General features: G+C 39.8%; 1 protein-coding gene across 1 annotated transcript; it reads right to left on the reverse strand.

Moving 5' to 3' along the window:
* Nucleotides 1–16,000: 16,000 nt before the first annotated feature.
* Nucleotides 16,001–25,397, reverse strand: LOC148036374 (pentatricopeptide repeat-containing protein At3g09040, mitochondrial-like). Its single transcript, XM_087678928.1, has 5 exons — nucleotides 25,304–25,397; nucleotides 25,107–25,234; nucleotides 16,733–16,806; nucleotides 16,251–16,589; nucleotides 16,001–16,166 (listed from the first exon to the last, which is right to left on the reverse strand). The coding sequence occupies exons 1-5, from the start codon at nucleotides 25,395–25,397 to the stop codon at nucleotides 16,001–16,003; spliced, it is 801 nt and encodes a 266-aa protein (XP_087535054.1).
* Between the last annotated feature and the right edge of the window lie 2,305 nt (nucleotides 25,398–27,702).

Genomic DNA, 27,702 nt, shown 5'->3' on the forward strand with positions numbered 1-27,702 from the left:
AGAAACGATCTAGGGTTTCTATCCTAAGGATGGCTCGTTAAAAAGATGAAACTCGGATTGAGTTGGAACCCTAGGACCGACGATGTCGGCCTAGTGAAATCGGGAATGGATTGGATATAAAGACACCCTAAACCCTGTTTCCTATCTAATCAAGATTCCGTGATTAGAAGACGTCATGCGATGGGGAAATTAGTCCCATAAATTAGATGCAAAACTTGTGCAACAAGTTACAACGTCACATGATCTTGTGGTTTGATCACAAGAGAATGGTAAATTCATCGGAATGAGATTGGCTGATTCTTACGCAAGTTTATCTTGCAAGAGGAGAAATAATCGTCGTAATATAGTACCTTTCTTCGGTAAAGTAACCAAGATACGAGGATTAGATATTTGCTTGGAAGCAAAAGACCAATTAGTAAATTGGAATAACATATCTACTGCTAATGGAACTTAAGGTATTGGTTAAGTTGGGTTAGTAGGGTGTGGCCCTAACCCAAGGATATAGGGTTAACAAAACAAACCCTTGGAGATCTTGCCAAGTCGCATTTGATCCTGGATCGAGTGCTGGATGCATTCGGAGAGAAGGATTCACTCCTTAGAAATTGGCCAAATAAATGACCACTGGAATTGATTGTGCTTGTAACAGATTAGAAAGCGTTGTTTGCATTGTTTGCTCAAGGAACTAAAGGATGAAAAGATATCTAAAGCTTCAAGTTGAAGGCCTGAAGGGAGAGGCAGCTTCAGTTACCCCCGACTGCCTGCCTAACCCTAACCAAGGGGGTTGTTGACCGTGCCGGGAACGTGGACCGAACCCGCCGCGAGAGGTCTTTCCATTGAGCTCTACTTGGAGCAAGAGGACACTTGGGTGCTAGGGGGGGCTCTGGCCGTAAATCCCTCGCCTTCCGGGTCCTGCACAAGAGGCTAACGTGACTCGGGATTGGATCTCGAGGCCCGCATACTAGTCTACGGGCGGAAGCTTCGAATAGTGATCCCTGGTGGATTATTGGATAGCCTTCGGGCAGATTATGGACAAGCCTACGGGCGGAACTCCTTGTATTTCAAAGATAAAATGATAAAATGATAATAAAGAATTTGTCTGATATTGTTTTTCTATGTCACGTAATAAGATTACGTGAAGGAACCTGTGCTTAATAGGATTAATTAAAGAAGTTGATTGTTATATGTCAAATTAATGTGTTAGATAATTACATAACTAAAACAAACCGAGGAAAGTGCGGAGGATGGACCATGGGTCCGTCCTACGGTTGGGTGGTCCCGGTTAGCCGGGAACTTTTCTCAAAAATCTCGAAGAACAGCGGGAGGATTATCGAAAGCAATGACCTAGAGTTATGTTTTACCCGATTTACGTTGTTTTAGGGGAACGGAATGGGACTATGCCTTATGGCAGAGAGGTTGAGTTTTGCATCCCTCTCGTTTCCCATTCTCCTTGAACCAAGTGCAGCGTGAATCCGCTTTGGACCTGGCGTTTCTGCGTAAAGTAGTTCGTCGGGTCTGACACTAGTTGCTGTTAGCTAATGACCAAACAGGAAAACCCAAATTCAGGTCGATCCTAAGTGGGAACGGTCAGGATACTTCTGCTACATGGCAGATGCGGGAAGACCTAGATCGCAAGTCCCGTAACATTCCATGGGAATGCCGGGTGGAGCTTTCTAGACATCCTTCCCGATGGACTGCTAAGACGTGTCCTGGATGATTCTAGTGGACACGTTACAGATCAAGACCCTAGTTTTCAAGCTCATTGGAATAAATTAATTGAAAATAACTAGATTCCAATTGATTCATTGTCTTATGTTGATGGATTTATGTTTTATGAGAAAAGGTTATGTGTAACTGTTCCATTTAGATCATTTGTGTTGCACAAAATTCATTGTTCCCCATATCAAGGCCATAAATGTATTATTTCAACTTCACGTACATTGGTCGAATATTTTTACTGATCATAGATGGAATCTGATGTTTCTAAGTTTGTGTCTGAATGCTTAATTTGTAAAAGAGTTAAGCGACACCATGGTAAGCAATATGGTTTGTTAATGCCTTTACCAATTCTAGAACGACCATGGGAATATATTTCAATGGATTTTATTACTAGTTTGCCTAACGCCCAAGCTATTCGTCATATGATTTGGACTATTGTAGATCTGTTTAGCAAAAAAACATATTTTATTTCATGCAAGAAAATATTAACTGCATCTCAAGTTTCTCAATTGTTTTTGAAAACTGTTTTCACTAACCATGGTTTGCTAAAAGTTATTATTTTTTATTGTGATTCTAGATTCTGCAATTATTTTTGGACTACTTTGTTTGCTAATTTAGGTACAAAGATTGATTTTTCATTTGCATTTCATCCTGAAACAAATGGGCAAACCGAAGCTATAAACAATACAATTTCGGATCTTTTGTGTGCATACACAATTTCAAAACCACAAACATGGGATACACACTTGCATTTACTTTAGTTTGCATACAATAACACACCATATATAGCTACATAGAAAGCACCATTTGAAATCATTTATGGATATAGATTGCCTACACCTATTACCTCATTGTCAAACAAAGTTAAAGCCGTTGATGATATTGCCAATATGCATGCTACTATTTTTGCTGAAGTCAAAGACATGATTGGAAAAGCGTAACAATCGTACACAAAACAAGCTAACAAGAAAAGAAAAGCTATGAGTTTCACAGTTGATGATTATGTTTGGTTACACATTGAAAAGAGAAGATTACAAAGTGTTGAGAAACACCCTGTTGTACAGTTAGCTCCTAGATTTTATGGACCTTTTAAAATCATTAACAAAATCAATGACAATGCATTTAAATTAGAATTACCCCGACATTGGAAAATCCACAACACTTTTCATATCACTTTTTTACGACCTTTTAAAGGCCAATTACCTGTCCACCCTGTCTATAAAAACCCTCCTTTGTTAGAAGAAGAAACTGAAATCCTTGACCCTGAAACTATTCTAGACTAATTATATGACCACTAGAACTAGCTATAGATATTTGGTAAAGTTTAAAAATCATCCTGTTGAAGAGGCCCAATGGATGCATGCTCGTGACCTAAGTGCTTACCCCTCACAGCTTGCTCCACATTGAGCAAATAGTAATTGAGGACAATTGCTATCCTATGCCGGCGGTATGATGCCAGGAGGCATATTCCATGGTGGATTCCATGAGACCATAGTGGATTCCATGAGTTGTTATTCCAAATTGGATTCCGTGAGGTTTTGCGGTGGATTCCGTAAAACTATATTTATTTGCCGAGGCTCGTACACAAGGTGGATTCCTTGTGCAAAAAGTTGACAGGGACGTATGTCATTTTCGAGTGTCACGTTAATTTAATGTGTAAGTGAGCGATTTCATAGCAGATGATTCCACAAAATACATATTTAAATTAATGGACGTTTATGAGTTTAGAGTGTGCACTCGTATTAAATTAAGATTAGGATAGAGTTTCAACGTATTTATTTATTTTATTGCCTTTATAGAGCTGAAGACTGCTAGGTATTCATGGTTTAATTTTATTATTTTCTAACAATTGTGAATGCTTTAGTTGATGTGTAGAGCAGGCGGCGTTGGCGTTGGGAAGCACTAGGCTATAGCGTGTATTCAAGTTACTTAGAAGAAATTATCATTTTTGATGGGCGCATATCTTATCATTAAAGGCGTTTCCCTAATATTTATTTATGCGTGCTTATTTATTGAAGCACTTGACATATATTTATTATTTTATATGTGCATGGGCGCAGGGTTTAAATATTCATTATTGGACATAGTATTTGGGCACAGCTTGACTCTTGGGCCGCCCAACCGCTTTAGTCTTTATTTGGATAAAAGTAAGCACAAAAGCTAAAGCATGCTAATTGTGAAATTGGACTATTTTTTAGCTTTTAGATGAATAAATTTATAAATACACGTCTTGTGGAGCACTCACACAAGGCATGGGGGGAGATTGTACCCAACTGGTCTTTTTTCCTTATGTCATGCAAGTTTATTCTCTTGATTTTTGAGCTTAAAGTAGAGTTCATTATTCTTGGGGACCTTCCGGCACTCGCTACATACGCATACAACATCTTATTTGCATGCCACTTAATAACTCCTACACCTCACAACTTGATACATTATTCCTTGAGTTGCTACTAGCATAATTGCTAGCATAAGCGCCCTATCTAACCCAAAGGCTAGATCCACAAGGGTCACCTTTTTTCCATCTGGTCACATAGATCTCACGTGATATACAAGTCAAGATCCACCCAATGTTTGTGCTCACATATGGCTTCTCCTCATAATGAAGGCCATACAACTTAGAGCACATTAGATCATTGGTGGCACCTTATGAGAGTGGACCATTGAGCATATCTAACATTAGGACACTAAAGACACTCACATGCTTGGGATACAATGTACCATAATGGCTTGTACTTACAAACCAAGCTTTCATAATAGCACTCTATGTTAGGTTATTGAGGTTGTATAGTTTTTCATTAGTAGAAGTGTTAAATATGCCATTTATTACCTAGAGATCTATATATAATTGCCAATCATACTCTATAGGCATGCACTTGAAAGCCAAATTGCAAAAGCATGTGGCAAATATGCAAGTTGTCATGTAAAACTCTATCCATTAGTATGATCTTTGCAATGAACAATCATTGAAACATCAAATAAATGGCTTTTACATTTCTTGTCTAGTAAATCCACACTCCATGACATATCAAGGATCAAGAATTTTGATACAACAATATTACCAAACTATGGTAGATGGAATCCATCCCTAGCCTCCAATAGCACTAGGCAAGTGGAATCCATTACTAACCTTCAACAACCCCAACCACATACTACAAACCACTTGAATCAACACAACAATAAATAAACAAGAACTAGTCCTAGCATGACTTACTCTCAAGTCCCTTTTCAACCTTTGAGAACTTCAAGTTTACAAGTTTTTAGGGATTATAGGTAGTAGAAGATTACAAGTTTTCAAGATCTTAAGGTTGCAAGAATTCAAGAACTATAAGTCTATAAAATCTATACATTTTCAAGAATTATTAGTGTACAACATCTACAAATTTTGAAGAACTACAAGATTTTAGGTTTTGTACCAAATTGTCAAACATCTCTGGAATCTTTAGACACATATCCTTGTTGTACACAATACATATTCTAACAAGCTCTTCCTAGATAGAAAACTCCAAAAGAGTAGCCAAAAAGCTATATCATTTTCAGCACAAATAGTTCATTACAACATGATAACTAAGCCCATCACTCCACAATTTTCCTAGCTATTTGGCATATCATTTTGTTTAGCAAAATCTGTACAACAACAATTCATGTAATCTCTTTCACATCCCTCTAGCTAATTCATGATACAAATATGAAATTAAATCTCTCTAGCTTCTATTCTAGAGCAGAATTCATATTTTAGGTAAGAAATGTTAGCATCCATGATATTTTTGTATCAAACTTGCAATTTACAATACTTTTGTTTTATCTAAACTTGAATGCCCAAGTGAAGAAAATTAAATAGCCTCCATCTCAAACTTCAAAACTTTCAAAAAACTTATTGAACTCTTCTCTTATGCTCTTCCACCATCGCTTTCTCTTCCTATGGTTATTTCATAATATTCTCTTCTCTCAGCTTCCCTTCTCTTGCCAAATACCTCTTTGTGGCTGTGCTTGCTACCTCAAAACTCCATGAACCAACATGTATTAGACTTGTAGCATCCCTGCCATGTTTGCATCTACTAGCTCAATCTTTACAAATCTAAAGACATTCCCATGAGATCATGCATCCAATAATTCTCTATTTTCTTATGCTATTGTATCTCCCAGACTTAACTTTATCAATTAGCAATAGTAGACCGTCAAGATGCAACCATTAGAAAAAAATCCATTCTCTGTTTTCTTCTTTATTTTTCGAAATCATCCATGTCTCTTCCATGTCTTCTCTCTCTCTTTCCACTGCTCCAACAAAAAATTGAGGTAGTTATACTTCCAATATTTGAGAATCTTTGCATCAACCCTTGTTGTAGAGAAAAATAGAGACTTTTCTAATTTTCAACAACCTATGGATTGAAGAATCTAAAACACAATTAGCACAAAATCCCAATCCTTTTTCCTTCATGGCTATCTTCCTTTTCTCTTTTTCACCCTTTTGCAAGGGGCATGTCCTTTTCAATTTTCAATCCCCACTAACTAGTAAGAGTTTTGCTATAGATACCATCTAGAAATCAAACAAATCATGTTTACATCATTTTTGTATTGTTTTCTCACTCAATTACACATCTTGGCTCAATTATTTTCACACACCATGATTAGTCATCCCATGTTTTGGAACACAAAGTGTGAACAAATCCTTTATTTTCAAATGGAAAACAAACTTGAGGACATGCTTCTTACTTTCAAAAGCATGTTAATCAAGATAGCCTTGAATAAAACTAGTTGTAACTTTTGATCTACACCTCATATCACTGAGTTTTCTAAATAGAAAACGTAGCCTTAGTTCTTGACTACAATTTCTTACACATTGAAATTTTAATCATTCCCCATATAGGAAACTTAGTGCAATGTATGAAATTATCCAATATTCCCCATGTATATATGTAGGTATTCCCCATGTACAAGTGAGGAATTATATCTCCCATATTTGATGGTAGGGATCTGAAGGTCAATGTGGACAATTTCCTATGTTCTTTAAGAATTCCCTACAAGGGAATATGAGTATGCAATTCCTACAATTATTGGTCACTATGGAGAACTCCTACATTTTCAAAATTCCCTATATAAGAGAATGTAAGAATGCCTATTTCCTACCATCTTCAATCCTTTGAGCTTGGACTCTATACTAGGTGGGTGTAGTTGTTCACTCCTTACCCTTCTCCCTTGCAGGTTTTTTTATATGTAGAAAAAGCATGTACTCTTTGTCAACACATAGAAGATCAACAATGTGAAGAAGTAGGCTATTGAGGTAGTGGGCTCGTAATGGGAAAGAAGATTCATAAGACAAAAATCCCATTGTCTATGGAGTCTATTTGTGCTAGATATTATGAGTTCTCTATTGTAAGCATCTTCTCGTATATCATTGGAAAAGTGCCTAAAAATGAGTCCAGTCACCACTGGTTTACCTCAACCTATAAAACTCATTTGTCTCTTCACTATGATAAGTTTGGGGAGAGGGCTTCTACCGAATCCTACTCAATTCTCAAAGACAAAATAATTAGGTGTTTTGTGAAGAGTTGGTTTTAGGTAAAATGTAGTTTACATCCTTCTTATTGACAACATTTTCCCCAGACAAAATCCTAGTGATTGAATGCCCTCTTTGGATCAACTTCCTAAACTTGCACACTATCTTGAGTTTAGAGATCAAGAGTCTTGTTTCATATTTGGGAAATGTGCTTTATGTTCCTTCCTTCCCAACAAATTCAAAGGCCAAATACTATGCATGCATATTGTGGAATCATTCGGTTGAACCCCCTAAAAGTGCTAGAGGTATAAGAGAGTCATGGGTTTGAAGTGGTATTGAAGTGAGGTTCTCACAATTTCCAAATGTGTGTTATTATTATCATGAATCATGTCACTTTGTGAGATCCTTTCCGAGAAAGGAAATCAAAGAAGGTAAATAGGATAGATGTTTACTAAAACAATCAAAAGGAATTAGTGTTATGATGGATGAGAAATCTAAGTCAATGAGTCCTCAGAAAGGTTGTCAAAGAAAGCAAACTAGACTCTACTAAAGAGCATGAGAGGTTGAAAAATCGCAAGGTCACCTATAAAGTCATCAAGAATAACAAGAAATAGTCAACACATGGATTTGAAGTTTATAAAATTGAGAATCGGAAGGGTTTGCTAGGGGAAAAATGGATTGCTACTGGATGAGAAAGAAACTAGGGTATCTAAAGTAGCCTGCAATGGATAAGACCTCTCTTAAGAGATTGCCAAAGGACTTTGAAGTTTATAATAATTTTTATGTCCCATTGGATGAATTAGATCCTAATGTTTAAGCTTCATATACTCATGGATAGAGCCACAATGAGATTCAAGATAGTAAGTTGCAATATCACAAGGATCTATTCCATAGATAATATGCAAACATCCATGTAGCCTATAAAATGTAGAAAACCACATGTTGTTGCCATTGAGGGGATCAAAGGTTGTTCCTATTTCATTAGTGCATGTGGTAAAGGAAGGGAGATGCACTTATTCTCATAAAATCTAGCCTCCAACCAAAGGTAATGTAATGGGATGAGGCAAGTTGTGTCTTAGCCATCATGTTGTCTTTTGATGGATAAGAATTGGTTGTTGTTTTGATGTATGCTCCAAAATCTTCAAGGAGTAGAGAGAAATGCCCATGTTGGATCAATGAGAAGATTCAAAAATCTCTTACCATTTTGTGTAGGGATTTGATCATGACCTACATCCCTATTGATATATTGCATATATTAGGTGGAAATTTGTAGAGGAGTGATCTACTTGGTAGCACTTAGTATACAACAGATAAGAGGAGAATTAAAAATTTCTCTTTAGCTCTGAACAACTGATACAAAGATGGCTCTGTCCACCCGTGCACTTCCCCTATGAGGCTTAGATGGCGATCTAGACAAAAGATATGTTAAGATCTTAAGGCTAGCTGGAAGAAATCTGACTAGGTGAAAGATATATGATAGATGGTTGTGAAGGGATTAAATAGCTTTTATAGCCCGCGAAGGCACTTAGGTCGGCCTAAACGACCTACCATATGAACCTACACTAGTCGGTCATGGAATATTCCCTTTACCACCCTGATAACTCTCTTACCCCGCAACTCGATGCAATGAACCTCGAGTTTCTACCAGCTTAACTACTCCATCTAACCCAAAGATTATACCCACAATGGTCACATTTTTGCCATCCGGTCTGTAAAGGTAAGCGCAAGCTCAACAGCCAAGACCCATGGACTATTGAGAGAGAGAGAGAGTACGAGAGAGATACACAAGACATGCTCCCAAAGAATGATTCATATTGATGTAGAGTTAGTATATATAGGTGAGACCCAAGTCAAGTGAGAGATGATATATATAGTTGTAACATCCCCACTCAAACAAAGGTCTCTGGCTGCGAGTGAAAAAAACCCTAGGGGAGAACAAGGGAAAAACCCGAGCCCCTACACATACCTACGATACAAAAATGATTTACTATAAAGTTTTCTTGAATACAATGATACATGCCTCAATCAGTGAGACAAGAACTTGGAACAATACCAAGTGCATGTCTTAATGAGCTAAAGCGAGCTTCACTAAGAGCTTTTTTGAAGTTGTCTGCAACCATTTGATCACTGGGACAATGCTCCACCATAATGGAACCTTTCTTGACTTCATGTCGAACATAATGATAATGAATAGCAATATGCTTTGATTTACTATGTTGTATATAGTCTTTGGTAAGACTAATAGCACTTTGGTTATCGCATTGAAGAGGTGTACTAGATGATGAAGGATGTCCCAAATCTGCAAGTAGTTGTCGAAGCCAAACTAGCTCGCGAGCTGCTAATGATGTAGCAACATATTCGGCTTCAGTTGTAGAAACCGCAACACATCGTTGTTTCTTGCTGGACCAAGAAACCAAACATCCATTTACAAAGAAACAATTCCCACTTGTAGATCGCATGGATAAGTGTGAACTTGCCCAATCAGCGTCTGTATATCCAATAAGGTCAAGAGAAGTTGAAGAAGATAAAGAAGAATCCTCTCGACGATGATAAATAAGACCAAATTCCTTAGTACCGTTGAGGTACTTAAGAATATGTTTTGTAGCACTCCAATGAATAGTGGAAGGGGAAGAAAGATACTGTCCCAAAAAATTAGCTACAAATAAAATATCTGGTCTTGTGTTTAAACCAATAAATTGAAGACAACCAACAAGATTAGCAAAAGGTTGATGAATGGCTGATTCTTCATTGCGTGTTGTAGATGTATCCTTGGTAGAGCTTGAAAGAATGGGAGTGTTGGCAGAGTGCGCATTTGTCAACCCAAACTTCTTAACAATATCATTAATAAACTTTGTCTGGTGAAGAAGAAGAATGCCTTGTTGTTGGTGTCGTTGAACTTGAATACCCAAACAAGAATGTATCTCACCAAGATCCACCATTTCAAATGCAGTCGATAAAAGCTTCTTCATAGCATCCAAAAAAGTAATATTATTTGACACAAGTATAGTATCATCAACATATAGAGCAAGAATAATATAATATTTATCCTCCCTTTTTATGTAAAGATTTGGGTCAGCAAAACATGCAACAAAACCTTTAGATGTGAGGAACTGATCAATCTTAATATACTAAGCACGAGAGGCTTGCTTCAATCCATGTAATGCACGATGAAGCTGGCATACAAGATGCTCCTTTCCTGCAATCATAAAACCTTCAGGTTGCTCCATATAGATTTCTTCTTCAAGATCTCCATTGAGAAAAGCCGTTTTAATATCCATTTGGTGAATTTCTAGATCAAATAGTGTTGCAAAAGCCAAAATCATACGAACAGTTGTGGAGCGCACAACGGGAGAAAATGTTTCTTGATAATCTACTCCTGCAACCTATGAGTAACCTTTTGCAACAAGTCGTGCTTTGAACTTATCAAACGAGCCATTAGCTTTGGTCTTGGTTTTATAAACCCATTTACATTTGATAGGAACACGATTTGGGGGGAGTTCAGTAAGAATCCATGTACCTTTGGAGATTAAAGAATCGTACTCAGCTTGCATAGCTTCTTTCCATTGATCCCTTTGAGACGAATTGATAGCTTCCATATACAATATTGGATCCTCTTGGATAGACATAGCATCATCAAAGACATCATATTCAATAGAATAGAATCCATGCTCTATCTTAATAGGAAGATCGACATAGATCTCCAAATTTTCATCAATCTTCTTTGGAGGTGAAGGAGGTTTATGATCATCAGAATTAGTAGAATCACAAAGCAAGTAAGGAAATGCACTAAGCAAAGACTGTGTATCATCTGAGACATCTGACGACCATGTGCCACCCATAGTCTTCTCATCAAATATAGCATCACGACTAATGATAACCTTTTGAGAAGAAGGATCATAAAATTTGTAACCTTTGGAATGATCTGAATAACCAAGAAAAATAACCTTCAAACTTGGAGGATCCAACTTATGTCGAGTGTCCTTGGGCACATGAATATAAGCAATGCAGCCAAATGTGCGAAAGTGAGAGACTGAAGGTGTCTTCCCTATCCAAATTGTTATAGGAATTTTACCAGCAGGTGCAGTAGTTGGAAGATGATTTTGAATAAAAACAGCTGTTAGAAGTGCTTCAGTCCAAAACTTTCGAGACAAACCAGAGTGTATAAGCATGCAACGTATAGCATTAAGAATCGTGCGATTTTTGCGCTTAGCAACACCATTTTGCTGAGGAGAATAAGGAACTGTAAACTCATGATGAATACCTTGATCCTTACAGAAGTCATCAAATAGATTGGATACATATTCACCGCCATTGTCACTGCGAAGCGTCTTTATAGAGAATCCAGTTTGAAGCTCCACACTTATCTTGTATTGTTTAAATATAGGTAAAGCCTCAGACTTATGTCAAAGAAGATAGACATGTGTGTACTGTGAGAAATCATCAATGAAAGTTATAAAATATCGATATTGAGACTTTGAGGCAGGAAAAAGACCGCAAATATCGGTATGAACCAAATCCAAGAGAGCACAGGAATGTGATGAAGTAGAAGTGTGGAAAGGCGAAGGATGGTGTTTTCCAAGTGCACAATACGCACAAATTCCCATATGTGGATGAGATTTAAGATCCATACCTTGCACAAGACCATGACGATGAAGATTAAGAATTTTGGCAAAATCGGAGTGTGCAAATCGTTGATGCCATAATTTACAATCTACATCTCCAGGGGCAGTAACAACATTTGCAACTGTATCGTTCAATGATAGCTCAAATAGATTACCATGTCGAGGAGCCACTGCTATAGTATGCCCGCCTTTCTCTATACGACATTGATTATGATCAAAGCCAACAAATAAACCAAGAACAACTAGACAAGAAACAGAAAGAAGATTTCTTTGCAAATATGGAACATGAAGAACTCTCTTAATATTCTAGTGGATGAAACAATCCCCAGATATAAATCACCCACTCCTTTGACTTGACAAGTCGTATCATCCGCAAGGTAAACAAACTTCTTGACAGGAAGAGAATGATAATTGTGAAGCCACTGCAATTGGTATGTCATGTTTCTAGTGGCACCTGAATCAACGATGAATAGAGAACCATCATGAACATGAAGTACCTTTTCTGGAGAGATATCATAATGGACGAAATTGAGCTCTTGATGAGTATGATCATCATCAGTTATAATTTGTTGAACAATATAAGCTCGAGAACGTTCTTCATCATATCTGTGTTTATAACAATGGCGAGATGGATGATCTGTATGTCCACAATAATCACAAGGAGGAAAACTTTTGGACGAGCGAGGTTGCTTTGTAGTAACTCCATGCTCCTCATCATACTGACGTGCCCAGCAATCAGAAGCCACATGACCTTTCTTATCACAATAGGAACAATGTTTGTTAGGATAAGCAACACGAGAAGATCTACTACCTGGATTAGGGCGTCCACCCTACTGAAAACGTGAAGCAGGACACTTGCGAGCAACAAAAGCAACACAAAAATCCCTTTGTTCGTGAGTGACCAAAACAGCATCAGATTTTTCCAAATGATGCTCATGACGTTGAGAATATTCAATAAGAGATATACATGCTTTGTCAAAGTGGATATCATCCTTGTTAGAAAAAATAGTGATGATATTGTCATATAAAGGATCTTTGATGGTATGAAGAAGTTAAGTAACAATCTGATTTTTAGCAACAAGAGCGCTGGCAGCACCAAGCTGATTGATAATGTCTTTAAAAGCCTCGATATGAGAGTGCATAGAAGTACCAACCTTATATTGAAGATTCTTCAAACAAGTTTGGAGATATAAAATTTCGGTGACCGATTTCTTCTCAAACGTTGAGATAAGATACTCCCAAATAGCATGAGAGGTTTCCAGATGAAAGACATCCAACATAAGTGAGTCAGGAAGTGCAGACAATATATAACGACAAGCCGCTTTGTCACGATGAATCCAATCAGTATGATCAATTTTCCATTGTTCAAATAATGGACCATCAGTAATCACAGAATTGTTATTCATCACATCAATAGGTTGAACTAGGCAAGACAGGTCGCCCAAAACAATATCAAATAATTCGTCACCTTCAAGAATTAGCATCATCTTTGCCTTCCACCCAGGAAAGCCTTGTCCTTGGAAGAAGGGAACCGAACGTTGGCCAGACGGATATCCGTTAACAATTATGCAATTGGCCATGCTTGTATGTCGAGAGAAAACAAATAAGATGGGATCGCAAAATCTGCAAACCATGATCAAGACGAGCGTAGTTGAGACGCATGACAATCAAAATAGGGATATGCACGTAAGAACGACGAAAAGTATTGAGTGACTAAAAAGAAAGCCTGAAATAGAGAGATGTAATGTGCAAGACGAGATGACGCATATAAGAAAAGTGCTATTTCGGTCGAGCAAAGAATGTGAACGATAATAAAACATCGCTAAAAATAGCAAGATGTTTGCTTGTCATAATCAACATCATTAACGAAGATGAGCGATTAATAAACTATAATTGGGGATTAACAAACAATAATTAGAATTACAGTTTTAAATAAAGAATCGCAGATTCGAGCAGAATTGTTGTCTTGAATCCTGAACTGTCATAACTTTTGATCCAGAACTCCGATTGACAAGTGGTTTTGACATGATTCGAGAGCACGATGAGAGCTACGCACCTGGACTAATACTTCTAATACTTCTAATTTGAAAAAGTTCATGTATCAAATCATCACTTGTGCAAACAAATTCAATCAAGTATAAACAATGAAACAACTTATCTTCCTTGTTGTTGCTACGCATCCATAGCTCTAATACTATGTTGAGAGAGAGAGAGAGTACGAGAGAGATACATAAGACATGCTCCCAAAGAATGATTCATATTGATGTAGAGTTAGTATATATAGGTGAGACCCAAGTCAAGTGAGAGATGATATATATAGTTGTAACATGGACCACTTATTGTTCAAGTGTTTCAAGCAAGCACTAATGGCTACCTCTCACGTAGCCAATGTGCCATCCCTCTCTACGAGTGTAGTGAGCTTACCTTGATGCTCGATAGAGTTGCTTCCTCTCTCAAGCACTCTGATAGCTCCACGACTCTTGGTGCAAACTCAAGCATCCTCAAACCTCCATCTCCAAGCTCCATCCTCCATAGCCATGCGCGAGACAAGAGAAGAGAAGAGAAGAAGAATAGGAGAAATGGAGGAGGGCCTCACCTCTAAGGTCCCTTACCCTCACACACTACCTCACTCACTCACTCATACTCCCTCACTCACTCACTCACAAGCAAGAAGAGAAGAGAAGAGAGGAAGAAGAAAGGAGAGAGAGTCCACTTTGCCACGACCAAAGAATGAGCTCTCACTCATCTTTTGAAAGTCTTTGTATACAAAGCCCAAAATCCCATTCAGGTTGTCATTCCATTTTTACTTGGCCAGCTAGGCCCCTTTTTTCCATTGTTGTCCTATCTTCCTAACTTCCTTCCTACCACCCATCCACATTTAAAATTTTCATATATTAGAGCCTGACGCTCTTAAAATAAATCATGGTGCGTCTTGTCCTCTTTTACAAAAGTGTTAACTTGCGCTTTTTCTTGAGGGCCTCTCCTTGATTTAGGATTTTTTCTTACTTCTTATATTTCCCGATTTTTCTTGGCATGCCTTTTTTTCCAATTCCTCTTTTTCCTTGGCTTTTGTCTTCTACTTTAGATTTTCTACAATTTTCACCTTGTTCATTTGAGGGTCAACATTATCCCCCTCTTAGTTGAGTGCCAGTCCCATGGCACTTGTTGGGTGGGGAGTCAAACTCTGCTGTTGGAGCAGCCAAGTGGCTTTTTGAGTTTGTGTACAAGCCACGTTGGGAGGTGTGTTGGAGGGATTTATGAAACTTGAAGGCCCTTGAAATGGAGATAATCCTTGGTGTTGGAGGGATTTATGGAACTGAAAGGCCCTTATGTTGAATATGATCCCTGGTGTTAGAGGGATTTATGGAACTGAAAGGCCCTTGCACTGGATATAATCCATGGTGTTGGAGGGAGGTTGAGGGGCGGGTCCATCTTTGAAATTTAAAATGATGCTACATCATTTGACTCTCCGTGCTGAGTTCGCCTGTGCTGTTCCCAATGAGCTTCTTCATTCACTTTCTAATTGTGGCTATTGTGTCCACCCCTTGATTGGTCGTGCTTTGCCTAATGGCACGTGGCATAGGATGGGGAGGGCATTGCATGGATGATGGGGTCTTTGAAGCTGGTGGTGGGGCCTTTGGTTAAACCTGAAAAGAAAAGGAAGGTACATTACATGTGGGTGTGTGCCATTTTTGAGTGGTGCATTGTGTGCATGCTAGTGGGATGGTAGGTCTAACCACATGCAAGTGTTACCTCCCTAGGCGTTGTCGTAGAGTTCGTGCAAGAGCTACTGAACACGGGGTTCAAAATGCTGCAAGGAAAGAGGCTAATAAGAAGATCTCAAATTTTGATGCCAAAGTTCACTATAATGCTTGTCAAGTGAATTACAACAAAGAAACTGCCAACAAACAAATTTTGTTCAAGTCATTGGCCAAACATCAAAGTATAACAGAGCCATTGGCCAAACATCAACTTGGTTCACTGATTGCCTTAATTTTGTAACCTTTCCCTCAAAGAATGTTACTACCTGTTTGAAGTGGACACACAAACCTCGGGATCATTCATACATGCATATGTGTCCCTAGGACCACCTAAACAAGCTGCTCATGATGGACTGGTTGGAGTGTTGCATCCTGTTGTCTCAAATATTTTATCACAAATTTTTCCATCAGCACCAAGCTCTGGTTGTAGAAATAAAATCCTCAATTTTTCCACTAGTGCATGAACCAATGTACACCCAATTAATCTTCACACTGGTACATTCTCTTGCAAGAGCACAGTTGTCTAGAGAATGTGGCTTTGCAACAGCAAGCTCCAGTTTAGAGACTTCAAATCTATATTCAGTAGCAAACCTGGCAGACTCATTTGTATATATTGGCTCAAAAGGTTTGGTAGCTTTTCAAAATCCTCCTAGAGACCCATGTTGAACATAACCTGCAATCAATGCAGTCCAAGTCACCATATCTTGTTTAGAAAGCTCGCCCAGCAGTTGTTCAGCTTTGACAAACTCGTTGCATTTGACATACATGCTGACTAAAGCATTCCCTATATAAGTATTCTTTCCTAGTAATCCACATTTCAGTACATCGGCATGTATCTTAGTGCCTTTATGCAAATCCTTGTGCTTGCCACAAGCCTTCAGCAAGGCCACGATTGCCTTTTCATCTCCCACATTGAGCTTTTCATCCTGTATTTCCGTTAATGTCACCAAGCATTTCCTCACAAGCTCTTCATGAATCCAACGTGGATCATAAAAGCTGTCATGTCAATCCACTTGGATTCCTTAAGCATTTTGTGTTTACAGTCTGGAGATCTCTCTTATCTTAACCATCAAAATAAGATAACCCTTGCTACTCTACTCCATCAATTCTTTGAGAAAGTTCTGGTGCTTTGTAGGTACCAGGCATTTATAGCAACACCTGATAGTATTGGGAGCTGCATTATCTGGCATTTCCAGACAAAAATTGTGGTATCCTGTTCCACATAAGCTACAATTTTGAGACTGGTTTCCATCAAGGTGATTTTTGCAGTTGGCACAAGCCTCTAGTGCTTTATAATCAACTTCACTATCAGTTTCATCCATAGGCCCTTGCATTCAAGCTTTTCCCTCCAATATAGCAGTTACCCTTGGCTTATGAAACTTGGAAGTTCTTTTCAAAAGCTCAGAAATAGTCCATTGTTTGTAGCTTCCCATTATGTGTGAGCACTAGACACCATCATCGTCCCGTCAGAGTGCGCTTTTGGACGGTCATCTGGCACTTTGCGCTTCTCTCATATACACCTTCGTCCTCCCCAGTCGCCCACCACCAATTCATGTGGAGAGATAGATTTGCATCCGACGATCAGAACCATGGAATCTTATCCCTGCACCCTAGCTGATTCGATAGATTTTATTGATTGACTACCTGGGAGAGAGAGAAAAAGCCACTAAGGGTTTACCTCGTTTTTCTTTAGCTTTAGTCCTCTGTGACAAGAATAGGCACGGCCAAAAAGAGCTCCTATCACGCATGATTAAATCGTAATGAGTGATTAAATCATTAAATCTTCCCTCTTATTTGTATAAATCCCTCAAGTCTTTGCGGTCAATACGGCATCCATCGTACTAAACTATAGCAATACTTGGTGCCCATGTGGCAAATTCATAAGCCCAATTGGGAAGAATTTCCTTCGGTGCGATGATGAGATGTGGGCCAGTTAATCCTTTGTTTTCCATCAAATATGCCAATAGAGCTATTGTTTGAATGGTTTTTCCAAACCCCATTTCATCAGCCAATATGCCATTCAAGTTGTTATTGTACAAAGACAACATCCACTGCAAACCTTCTAGCTGATATGGTCGCAACTCTCCGCCTGTTAGCATAACAAGCTGCTTGGTAACCTTTTCCTCAATGGAGTGAACTAAAGAGATGTATTGTCTTTGACCCTCAAGTAGGTCTCTTTTCTTCAAGGACCCCTCTCCATCATAATCTCCATTGCATGTAGTGCCAATGTATCTTCTTCAAAAATGCTTTGTCCCGCATGTTACGTTGGCCTTGTTCACGCGCAATCTTTATCTTCATAGCTTAAATGTCCGCTTCTACAAAATTTCCTTTGATTCCATGGTTTCCTGCACTTTTCTTGGAATTCATCATTGAAATTGACAGCATGATAATATTCTTTGGCATCATTTTTTCATATTTTTCTAACACACACACAACATGCACACAAACAGAAACACACGCAAACACAAACACACAAGTGGAGTATGTACATTGGATGCGGGTACTGAAAAGGACGGAAAGATAATGCAGCAATCAAACACAATGAAACACATGTGAAAGGATAACATAGATGCACAACAAAAATGGAGGTGTTTACGGCTCAAATGTGGAGCAGCACGACATCCACCCCCTCTAAATCTGCGCATCCTCCGGATGAGCCAACTATCCATGATCATCTAAGTCCACAAACAAGTCTAGTTCTTCATCAGTTTCTGGTAGACCTGTTTCTCCATCAGCTACATCATCCATATTCTCTGCTTCTTCTGCTAAAACTGCTTCTGACTGCTCTTCTTTTGGCAATGCTTCAAGTGCATACTCTTCATCTTCTCTTCTCTTGAAAATCTTGATTCGTTTTCCAGTAATAGGCACCCTCAATACCGTCCTATCCAATTCAGCCAACTCACAGGTAGCATTGTCAAAAACCTGTTTCACCTTATACGGTCCAAACCATCTTTGAACCATTTTTCTCATGCTGCTATGCTGATTCTCTAGGCTACTGTCGTAGACTAGAACCCAATCTCCCTCTTTTATGGCTCTAGGCCGCAAGCGATGCCTCAAATCAAACCTGTCCTTGTTTTTAAGTCGAGCTGCCTTCAAACGATCAACTGCTAGCTGCACATCTTCTGCCCTTCTCTCTAGTTGACGAATCCAAAGAGCTAGAAGCTCCTCTCTTGATAAATTCTCATGCCAAGGAAGAGCACTCCACGTGAGAGCACAAATTTCAGTAAGCATGACAGGTTTTTTCCCATACATCAACTCTGCAGGCATATATCCAGTAGTCACGCTTTGTGTAGAACGGTCTGCACACAATGCAAAAGGTAGTAATCTTGGCCAATCTCCAATCCGACCTCTACAAGCTTTTGCCAATGCCTTAACTATCGGTGGATGCCCTCTTTCGCTCTTGCCATTCCCCTCTGGATTATAGGCTGTGAGAAAAATTCTCTAGCTTCATCTGCATCTAGCTCTCCACGATCAGCAGTAATCTTGCCTATACATCCATACCTGCAAAACATTTCTTCCAACAAGAATTTACATACTATAGTGGTGGTCTTCATCCGCAAAGATCTGCCTTCAACATAGTTTGTAAGATCCTCCCTGGCCAAGACAAGATATCTCATCTGCCAAAGTCCCACTGGCAAAGTAACCAAGTCAACCACCCATTTATAATGCATACATAGCGGATAGGTCGAATGCGACTCATCATGATGCCGCACTAAAGAGTAGAGTTGACAAACCCTGCAAGTCTCCACAAAGTGGGAAGCATCCTTATACATCCCTTTCCACCAGTATCTTTCTTTGATTTTCTCATAGGTAGCCCATACACCTCTGTGTCCAGCCCAAGAACTCTAATGAAACTCTCGCATAATCTGTATCTGCGTCGCTGCCTCACAAACCACTCTCAAGGGTAGGCCGCCTCTCTTCTTTGGGTGCTTCCAAAGAAAACCATCTTTCAAGAAGTACCCATAAGCCTTTCTTCTTATTTTCTTGAATACATCATTTGTCCAATCAGCTCTTCGAGTCAATGAACTCAGATATGACCAATTTGCAGCCACTCGCCAACATAGAGCTCTTCAATAAAGGCTTCAACAGTAGATACATGACAATCATGAACAAGGACAGAAGCTGCAATCTCTGTCTCATCATCTTCTGCAAGCAACAACTCCTCATCCCCATATCTCGCTCTAGACAGCATGTCAACTGGATTATCTTTTCCTGCTATGTGTCAAATTCTGGATTCAATGATTTAATATTGGCAATCCACCGAAGCATCGCTATATCTGGAGTCAAACAGCTAGTAATCATGCCAACCAAAGGCAAGCAATCTATTTCCACAACAACTGAAGCACCAATAAAATACTCCCCACAACTCTCTTTTAATCTGCGGATATCTCCTCTGCCACTCATTAAGAACTTTAGCTCCAAAGCAGATTGCATATCTGTTCCCATCAGCATCATCTTGTCCCATTGCCCAACCTATGCCAATAGGGCTAGTATCAACTGTCAACATGATTGCCCATCCACAATGATAATCCGCCTTGCGAAGAGTAGGAGTTGACTACAACAACTTCTTGAGTTTATGCATGGCTTTTGAATGCTTCTCATCCCAATGAAACTTCTGCCCCTTTCGAAGCAGCTGATAAAGAACATCTGCTATGTGAGAAAAATGAGGAATCCAAATCATGTAAAATACACAAGCTCCCATAAATCTCCACACCTCTGAAGTAGTCGAGCAATACTCTGCAATCTTGCTTATGGCATCCACCTTTGCAGGTGAAGGCTTCCTGCCATAATAACCAACCATATGCCCAACTATGATGACTTCATTAACACCAAAGACAGATTTCAACCATGAAAGAGTCAAATTCACCTCCTCTAATCATGTCAATATTTGCTCACAAGCAACCAAGTGTTCAGCCACAAACTGTCTACATCCTCACAAATCAAGACTCTCATTCTTTTCTTCTTCTGCACAACCCTTAATAGGCACATCATCTAAGAAAGGCATGGTATACTTCGGAATATAGTCTCGCAGAACTTTATGCATAGCATTCATCATATGAGCAACTAAATTGGTGGCACCTTGAGGCAAGGTACACATTCTCACAAGACCAATAGGTGTCCGCATAGTGGTAATATCCCTGGTTTCCAAGGCAAGCTGAAACTGGTCATAACCAAAATACAAGTCACCTAGGGAATAGATGGCTCGTCCTGCAAAAGCCTCGGCAAACTCATCCACAACTGGTCCTGTTCCCACATTCTTGATTGTCACTCTATTCATGGGCTGCATATCTTGAATAAATCTGAAGGTTCCATTCTTCTTTGGTACAGTAAACCACCTGTTAGAATAGGGCGCAGAAAAGGGTTCCAAAATCCCCATCTTAATCTTCTCATTCAGCAACTCTATTAGCTTTGGCAAGTGTGCCCTAGGCATAGGTATAGGACGTATATTCCATGGCACATGAGGAACAGTGAAGATGACCATAGGCACAAGCAATTCGGGACTAATGCAGCCAATTTCATGAGGAAAGAAAGCAAATGCCTTACCATGTCGTCCAAGCATCTCTCTAAAACATTCTTTTTCCACTGGAAGCAAGAAATCATCATTTCCAATCTTCAATTCTGCAAGAGTTTGAGCTATAAATTCATGGCCAATATTTGCAGGATCTCTCAACATAGGCTGCTTCATAGCTTTTTCTATCTACTCATCACTATCAGGAGGAAGCGGCCCTGCAACCGACTTAACCTTCTAATCAACTGTTTTATACTTCGTGTCAACCTTGGCATCAGTCAGGCACTCTTTTCTTTGCTGCAATTTTTGCAATTTTTCAGCAACTCTCAACTCTGTTGGCTGAAAGATTTCAGCCCTTTGCTCTATGGACTGCATGGGTGCAGCTTGAAACTCTGTATGCTGAATTTCTTCACCATTAAACTCTGTTGGCTGAAAGGTTTCAGCCCTCTGCTCTGTGGACTGCCATGATGCAGCCTCATACTCTATATGCTGAACTTTTCCAGCATTTAATTCTACTGGCTGAAAAGTTTCAGCCCTCTGCAACTCTGAAAGTTGATCAAGATCAGCCATAGATTTGGTTTGCTAAGTTTTCTCAGCCTCTAACTCTGTTTTCAGCATAAAATCAAAAATTTCCTGATACATATACAAGGTTTGCACAAGTATGATCTTTGAACCCTTACATACATCAACTTCTAGCATATTTTCCATCTCAGACAATGTATCTGCATAAGACATTCCTTCATATAGCCCATCCACATGCTCTTCTGCTTGCAAAATACATGCAGTCTTCAACTCTTTCTCCTTACGACCAATGTACTGCCTGGCAGCTCTAGACAAATCTGAAATTTTCTGATAACTCACTGAACTATCTAAAGAAAAACCAAAAAAATTAGTGGAGAAAGACAGGCCTGGCACGAGGCAAGATCTCCTCTTTTCTCCGCTCCGTACCACTGGTGTCTCGCAAGACAATGATACCTAATGAAAATCCAACTCCTTCGCAGGTAGTGGTGCCTCACGCAAGGAGTCCTTGTTTCTTAGATGATTTACTCCAACAGTCATAAACTGAACAACTTGCATACCATCCTTACTACGTATCCATGCATAGGCTGAGCCATCATCCATCACTTTCGTCTCCATTCTTGCTTTTGTAATGAAAGGCTATCCAAGAATAATCGGATAAGAGCAAGAATCCTGAACAAAGCAATGATAATCCTCTTCAACATTGCCAATAGAAATTCTGATGCTCGAACAAGCAGCATACATATCACCAGAAGTATTATTGGCTGCTCTCATCCGCCAGCCATGCTTTGCATCCATAGGCCCCTTGCCACTCTCATAAACACCTCGAGCAATAAGATTAATCTCGGAACCATGATCAACTAAAGCGACCAAAGGAATCTATTTCTCTCCAATCCTTACCACCGTCTCAGTGGTTGCTCTAGCCCAATGACTACGTGAAAAATGACTGCGAGGAATGAGGATAGGGGTATCATCATCCTCATACTGCATAGGCTGAACTATTTTCTCTAACTACAGGTTGACAGAAGCATTCTCAACAATCGCTGCATCATCTTGCTCTTCCCCAAAAGCTCCATGCCATAACCCCTGTAAAGCAAGTCCTTCCATTGCATGTTGTTTCCTCCGTAAAAGATCCTGCATCTGATCCTGTATTTCTCTTCTAGCATTCCCAAGAGCTTCACCAATAGTAAAAGTGACTTCACTATTTAAAATTCTTTCATGAAAAATCTTACTCATATCCGTCTACATGTCAAGGTCTGACAAGAGCTTGAATCCTGGCTCCTTTCTTGGTTGTCTCTTTTCTTTCATCGATTTGTCTACCATAGGTTGTTCAGGACCTGATTGTGCTGGAGAACTCGTCATAGGTGGAGCTGTAACATGTGACGAAACAAAGTCACCCCCTCTAGTCTTTTTGGAGGTGCTGAGACCCTCCTCATCTCTTCTTCTCTTTTCCTCAACCATGGCATCTAAACCTTGTGTTTTCGCCATATAAGAAAAAATAGAATACCTATCAAAAGGAGAATCCCATCATGTTTCTCCTTGGATGCTGGAGCCCACATGAGTCATAGTGGATGCCTGAACTTTCCCTCTTCTCGCTATCTCCAAAGCAGAGGACCATAAGGCAGAGTCTTCATCTGATTTCTGCTTAAGCTGGACTCCATAAGCTGAAGCATCTCCTCTAATACTCACATAAGCTGATCGCGCAGCCATATCATCAACGAGCTTCTTCATGCCTTCCTTACCAAAGTTCGTGTCAAGAGGGGCACCAGTCTTTGTCAGCCATATCTTCCCATCTTGTCCCCAAAACACTACGTTCTTCTTACGCGCTTCTTGAAAAGCATCACAATCTCTGTAGTGTTGGTGCTCTGTACTATCACACCAAATACATCGTCTCCCTTTTCTTTGGCCAGCTAGGAAAGTAGTCAAGCTAGAGGAGGTGCTACAACAAGTACTGACATAAGTTGCTCTTTTAACTTCCCAACTTCAGCTTTGACTGCCTCTATTGTCAAATCTGCCAAGCCTTTAATAACATCATCTACTGATAAGGGCACTAGAGCAGCAGGAATTGATAGATTTACAACAGGAGGAGTAGGCTTAGGCATAAAACTTGCAGCAGGGGTAGAAGTAGAGGTCTCCAAGGATTTTTCAGAAGTAGATCATGTATTACGATGCAATCGTACCCTCCTGCGCCGCTTCTTAACAAGTGCACAGCATCAATGACATGTCTCCACTCGGTCTTTAAGCATGAATCAGTAGCTTGATCTTCCAAAAGATCATCCAACTTTTCCTGTAAATCAACATCAGCAGCTTGTAAAAATAATTCCACCTTCTGCATTTCCAAAGCTTGCTGCTCAGTCCCATCCAACTGATCATAGCGGCTCTCAAACTCTCGCAAAAGGGCGGTATAACTGAAAGTCCCTTATTAGGCATAGAAACCCATGCTAAGAAATTCCTGCGGTTCATAAGACCTGTATCCTCTAGGAAATATTCATATTTTAATGCCTTCTTAAACTCTGTCCAACCAGCATGTGTTCCTAGAATTTTTGAAATTCGGACCTCAAGCGCGCGAACCACGATCCGCAAGAAGTAGCGGCTCCGAATGTCTTGAGAAACCCCAAAAAACTTCATCTTTTCTTCATACAAATGCAGGTAAAGTGAAACTTGTTGGCCGTTGAATTGCTTCATCTCCTGTTGAACAGCCTTCAAGGCATCCATGGCATCACTATCACGTTTCGCGTGTGCTTGCTGCTGCATATAGGATGTAAACGACTGAAATAGATGCTTCATGACATTCTCGTCCATCATCTCTTCTTGCGAGTCTCCCATCTTGCTGGAAATTGACGCAGCGCTTTCATGTCAGGTTCACCAGAAATGTCGTAGAGTTCGTCGAAGAGCTGCTAAACACGGGGTTCAAAATGCTGCAAGGAAAGAGGCTAACAAGAATATCTCAATTTTTGATGCCAACGTTCACTATATTGCTTGTCAAGTGAATTACAACAAAGAAACTGCCAACAAACAAATTTTGTTCATGTCCTTTTTATCTCAGCATGTAATTTTTGGCCTTACTCCAAGGCTCCTAAGCAAGCTCAAGCTTTCAAGACACTAACAAAGGTAAAAGCATTGGGGCAAAGTCTGTAGGGAAACTAGAATAACGTACAAGAACTGCACTCACTACAAAACTGTGGCATCAAAGTATAACAGAGCCATTGGCCAAACATCAACTTGGTCACTGATTGCCTCAATTTTGTAAGCTTTCCCTCAAAGAATGTTACTACCTCTTTGAAGTGGACACACAAACCTCGGGATCATTCATACATGCATATGTGTCCCTGGGACCACCTAAACAAGCTGCTCATGAAGGACTAGTTGGAGTGTTGCATCCTGCTGTCTCAAATATTTCATCACAAATTTTTCCATCAGCACTAAGCTCTGGTTGCAGAAATAAAATCCTCAATTTTCCCACCAGTGCATGAACCAATGCACACCCAATTAATCTTCACATTGGTACATTCTCTTGCAAGAGCACAGTTGTCTGGAGAATGTGGCTTTGCAACAGCAAGCTCCAGTTTAGAGACTTCAAATCTATATTCAGCAGCAAACCTAGCAGACTCATCTGTATATATTGGCTAAAAAGGTTTGGTAGCTTTTCAAAATCTTCCTAGAGACCCATGTTGAACATAACCTGCAATCAATGCAGTCCAAGTCACCATATCTTGTTTAGGAAGCTCGCCCAGCAGTTGTTCAGCTTTGACAAACTCGCTGCATTTGACATACATACTGACTAAAGCATTCCCTATATAAGTAATCTTTCCTAGTAATCAACATTTCAGTACATCGGCATGTATCTTAGTGCCTTTATGCAAATCCTTTTGCTTGCCACAAGCCTTCAGCAAGGCCACGATGGTCTTTTCATCCCCCACATTGAGCTTTTCATCCTATATTATTGTTAATGTCACTAGGCATTTCCTCATAAGCTCTTCACGAATCCAACGTGGATCATAGAAGCCATCAATCCACTTAGATGCCTTAAGCATTTGTGTTTACAGTCTGGAGATCTCTCTTATCTCAGCCATCAAAATAAGAGAACCCTTGCTACTCTGCTCCATCAATACTTGGAGAAAGTTCTGGTGCTTGCAGATACCAGGCATTTCTAGCAGCACCTGATAGTATCCGGAGCTACATTATCTAGCATTTCTGGACAAAAACTATGGTATCCTGTTCCACATAAGCTGCAATTTTGAGACTGGTTTCCATCAAGGTGATTTCTGCAGTTGGCACAAGCCTCTAGTGCTTTATAATCGACTTCATTGTCAGTTTCATCCAGAGGCCCTTGCATTCAAGCTTTTCGCTCCAATACAACAGTTATCCTTGGCTTATGCAACTTGGAATTTCTTTTCAAAAGCTCAGAAATAGTCTGTTGTTTGTAGTTCCCCATTATGCCTGAGCACTAGACACCATCATCGTCCCGTCAGAGTGCGCTTTTGGACAGTCCTCTGGCACTTTGCGCTTCTCTCATATACGCCTTCTTTCTCACCAGTGGCCCACCACCAATTCATGTGCTGAGATACATCTGCATCCAACGATCAGAACCATGGAATCTTATCCCTGCACCGTGGCTGATTTGATAGATTTTATTGATTGACAATTTGGGAGAGAGAGAAAAAACCACTAAGGCTTTACCTCGTTTTTCTTTAGCTTTAGTCCTATGTGACAAGAATAGGCACGGCCGAAAAGGGCTCCTGTCACGCATGATTAAATCGTAATGAGTGATTAAATCATTAAATCTTCCCTCTTATTTGTATAAATCCCTCAAGTCTTTGCGGTCAATACGGCGTCCATCGTACAGAACTATAGCAATACTTGGTGCCCAAGTGGCAAATTCATAAGCCCAATTGGGAAGAACTGCCTTCGGTGCGATGATGAGATGTGGGCCAGTTAATCCTTTGTTTTCCATCAAATATGCCAATAGAGCTATTGTTTGAATGGTTTTTCCAAACCCCATTTCATCAGCCAATATGCCATTCAAGTTGCTATTGTACAAAGACAACATCCACTGCAAACCTTCTAGCTGATATGGTCGCAACTCTCCGCCTGTTAGCATAACAAGCTGCTTGGTAACCTTTTCCTCAATGGAGTGAACTAAAGAGATGTATTGTCTTTGACCCTCAAGTAGGTCTCTTTTCTTCAAGGACCCCTCTCCATCATAATCTCCATTGCATGTAGTGCCAATGTATCTTCTTCAAAAATGCTTTGTCCCGCATGTTACGTTGGCCTTGTTCACGCGCAATCTTTATCTTCATAGCTTAAATGTCCGCTTCTACAAAATTTCCTTTGATTCCATGGTTTCCTGCACTTTTCTTGGAATTCATCATTGAAATTGACAGCATGATAATATTCTTTGGCATCATTTTTTCATATTTTTCTAACACACACACAACATGCACACAAACAGAAACACACGCAAACACAAACACACAAGTGGAGTATGTACATTGGATGCGGGTACTGAAAAGGACGGAAAGATAATGCAGCAATCAAACACAATGAAACACACGTGAAAAGATAACACAGATGCACAACAAAAATGGAGGTGTTTACGGCTCTGATGCGCAGCAGCACGACAACGTGTCCTACCCTTGATGTGCCCTAGGCATGATGTGGGGGATCAAAATGAGGCTATGAGGTTAGGGGCAGAGCCGACTGACTGAAGTCACCAAACACTCCTAACTTGAGGACCCTTAGGTGTAATGGCTATGATTGATGCGTTTTTTTTTCAAGTTACATAGCTGTGACAGAAGTTAGTCCTCGTCATCAGGTGTGATGTGGAGAAGGGGGCTTAGTAGATTTACCAAGGAATTGGTGGATTTGGAGATACCCCTTGAGGTTTAGGTAGACTTGAAGGGTGGTGGTGGAGAGGAATGGATGATTGCAGTGGGTGAAGTGGCTATCATTCATGACCTCTAGTAGAGATAAGAAAAATAAACGCAATAGAGTGGCTCGCATCATTAGCCAAGCCATTGTGCAACTATCTATGGAATTAAGATCAAAATGGAGCACTGGGAGGCCGTGCTCTTCTGGGGT

The sequence above is a fragment of the Lygodium microphyllum genome, chromosome 5, assembly GCF_053477565.2.
Source record: "Lygodium microphyllum isolate KBCC chromosome 5, Lygodium_microphyllum_v1.1.10, whole genome shotgun sequence".
NCBI classification, from domain to species: Eukaryota; Viridiplantae; Streptophyta; class Polypodiopsida; order Schizaeales; family Lygodiaceae; genus Lygodium; species Lygodium microphyllum.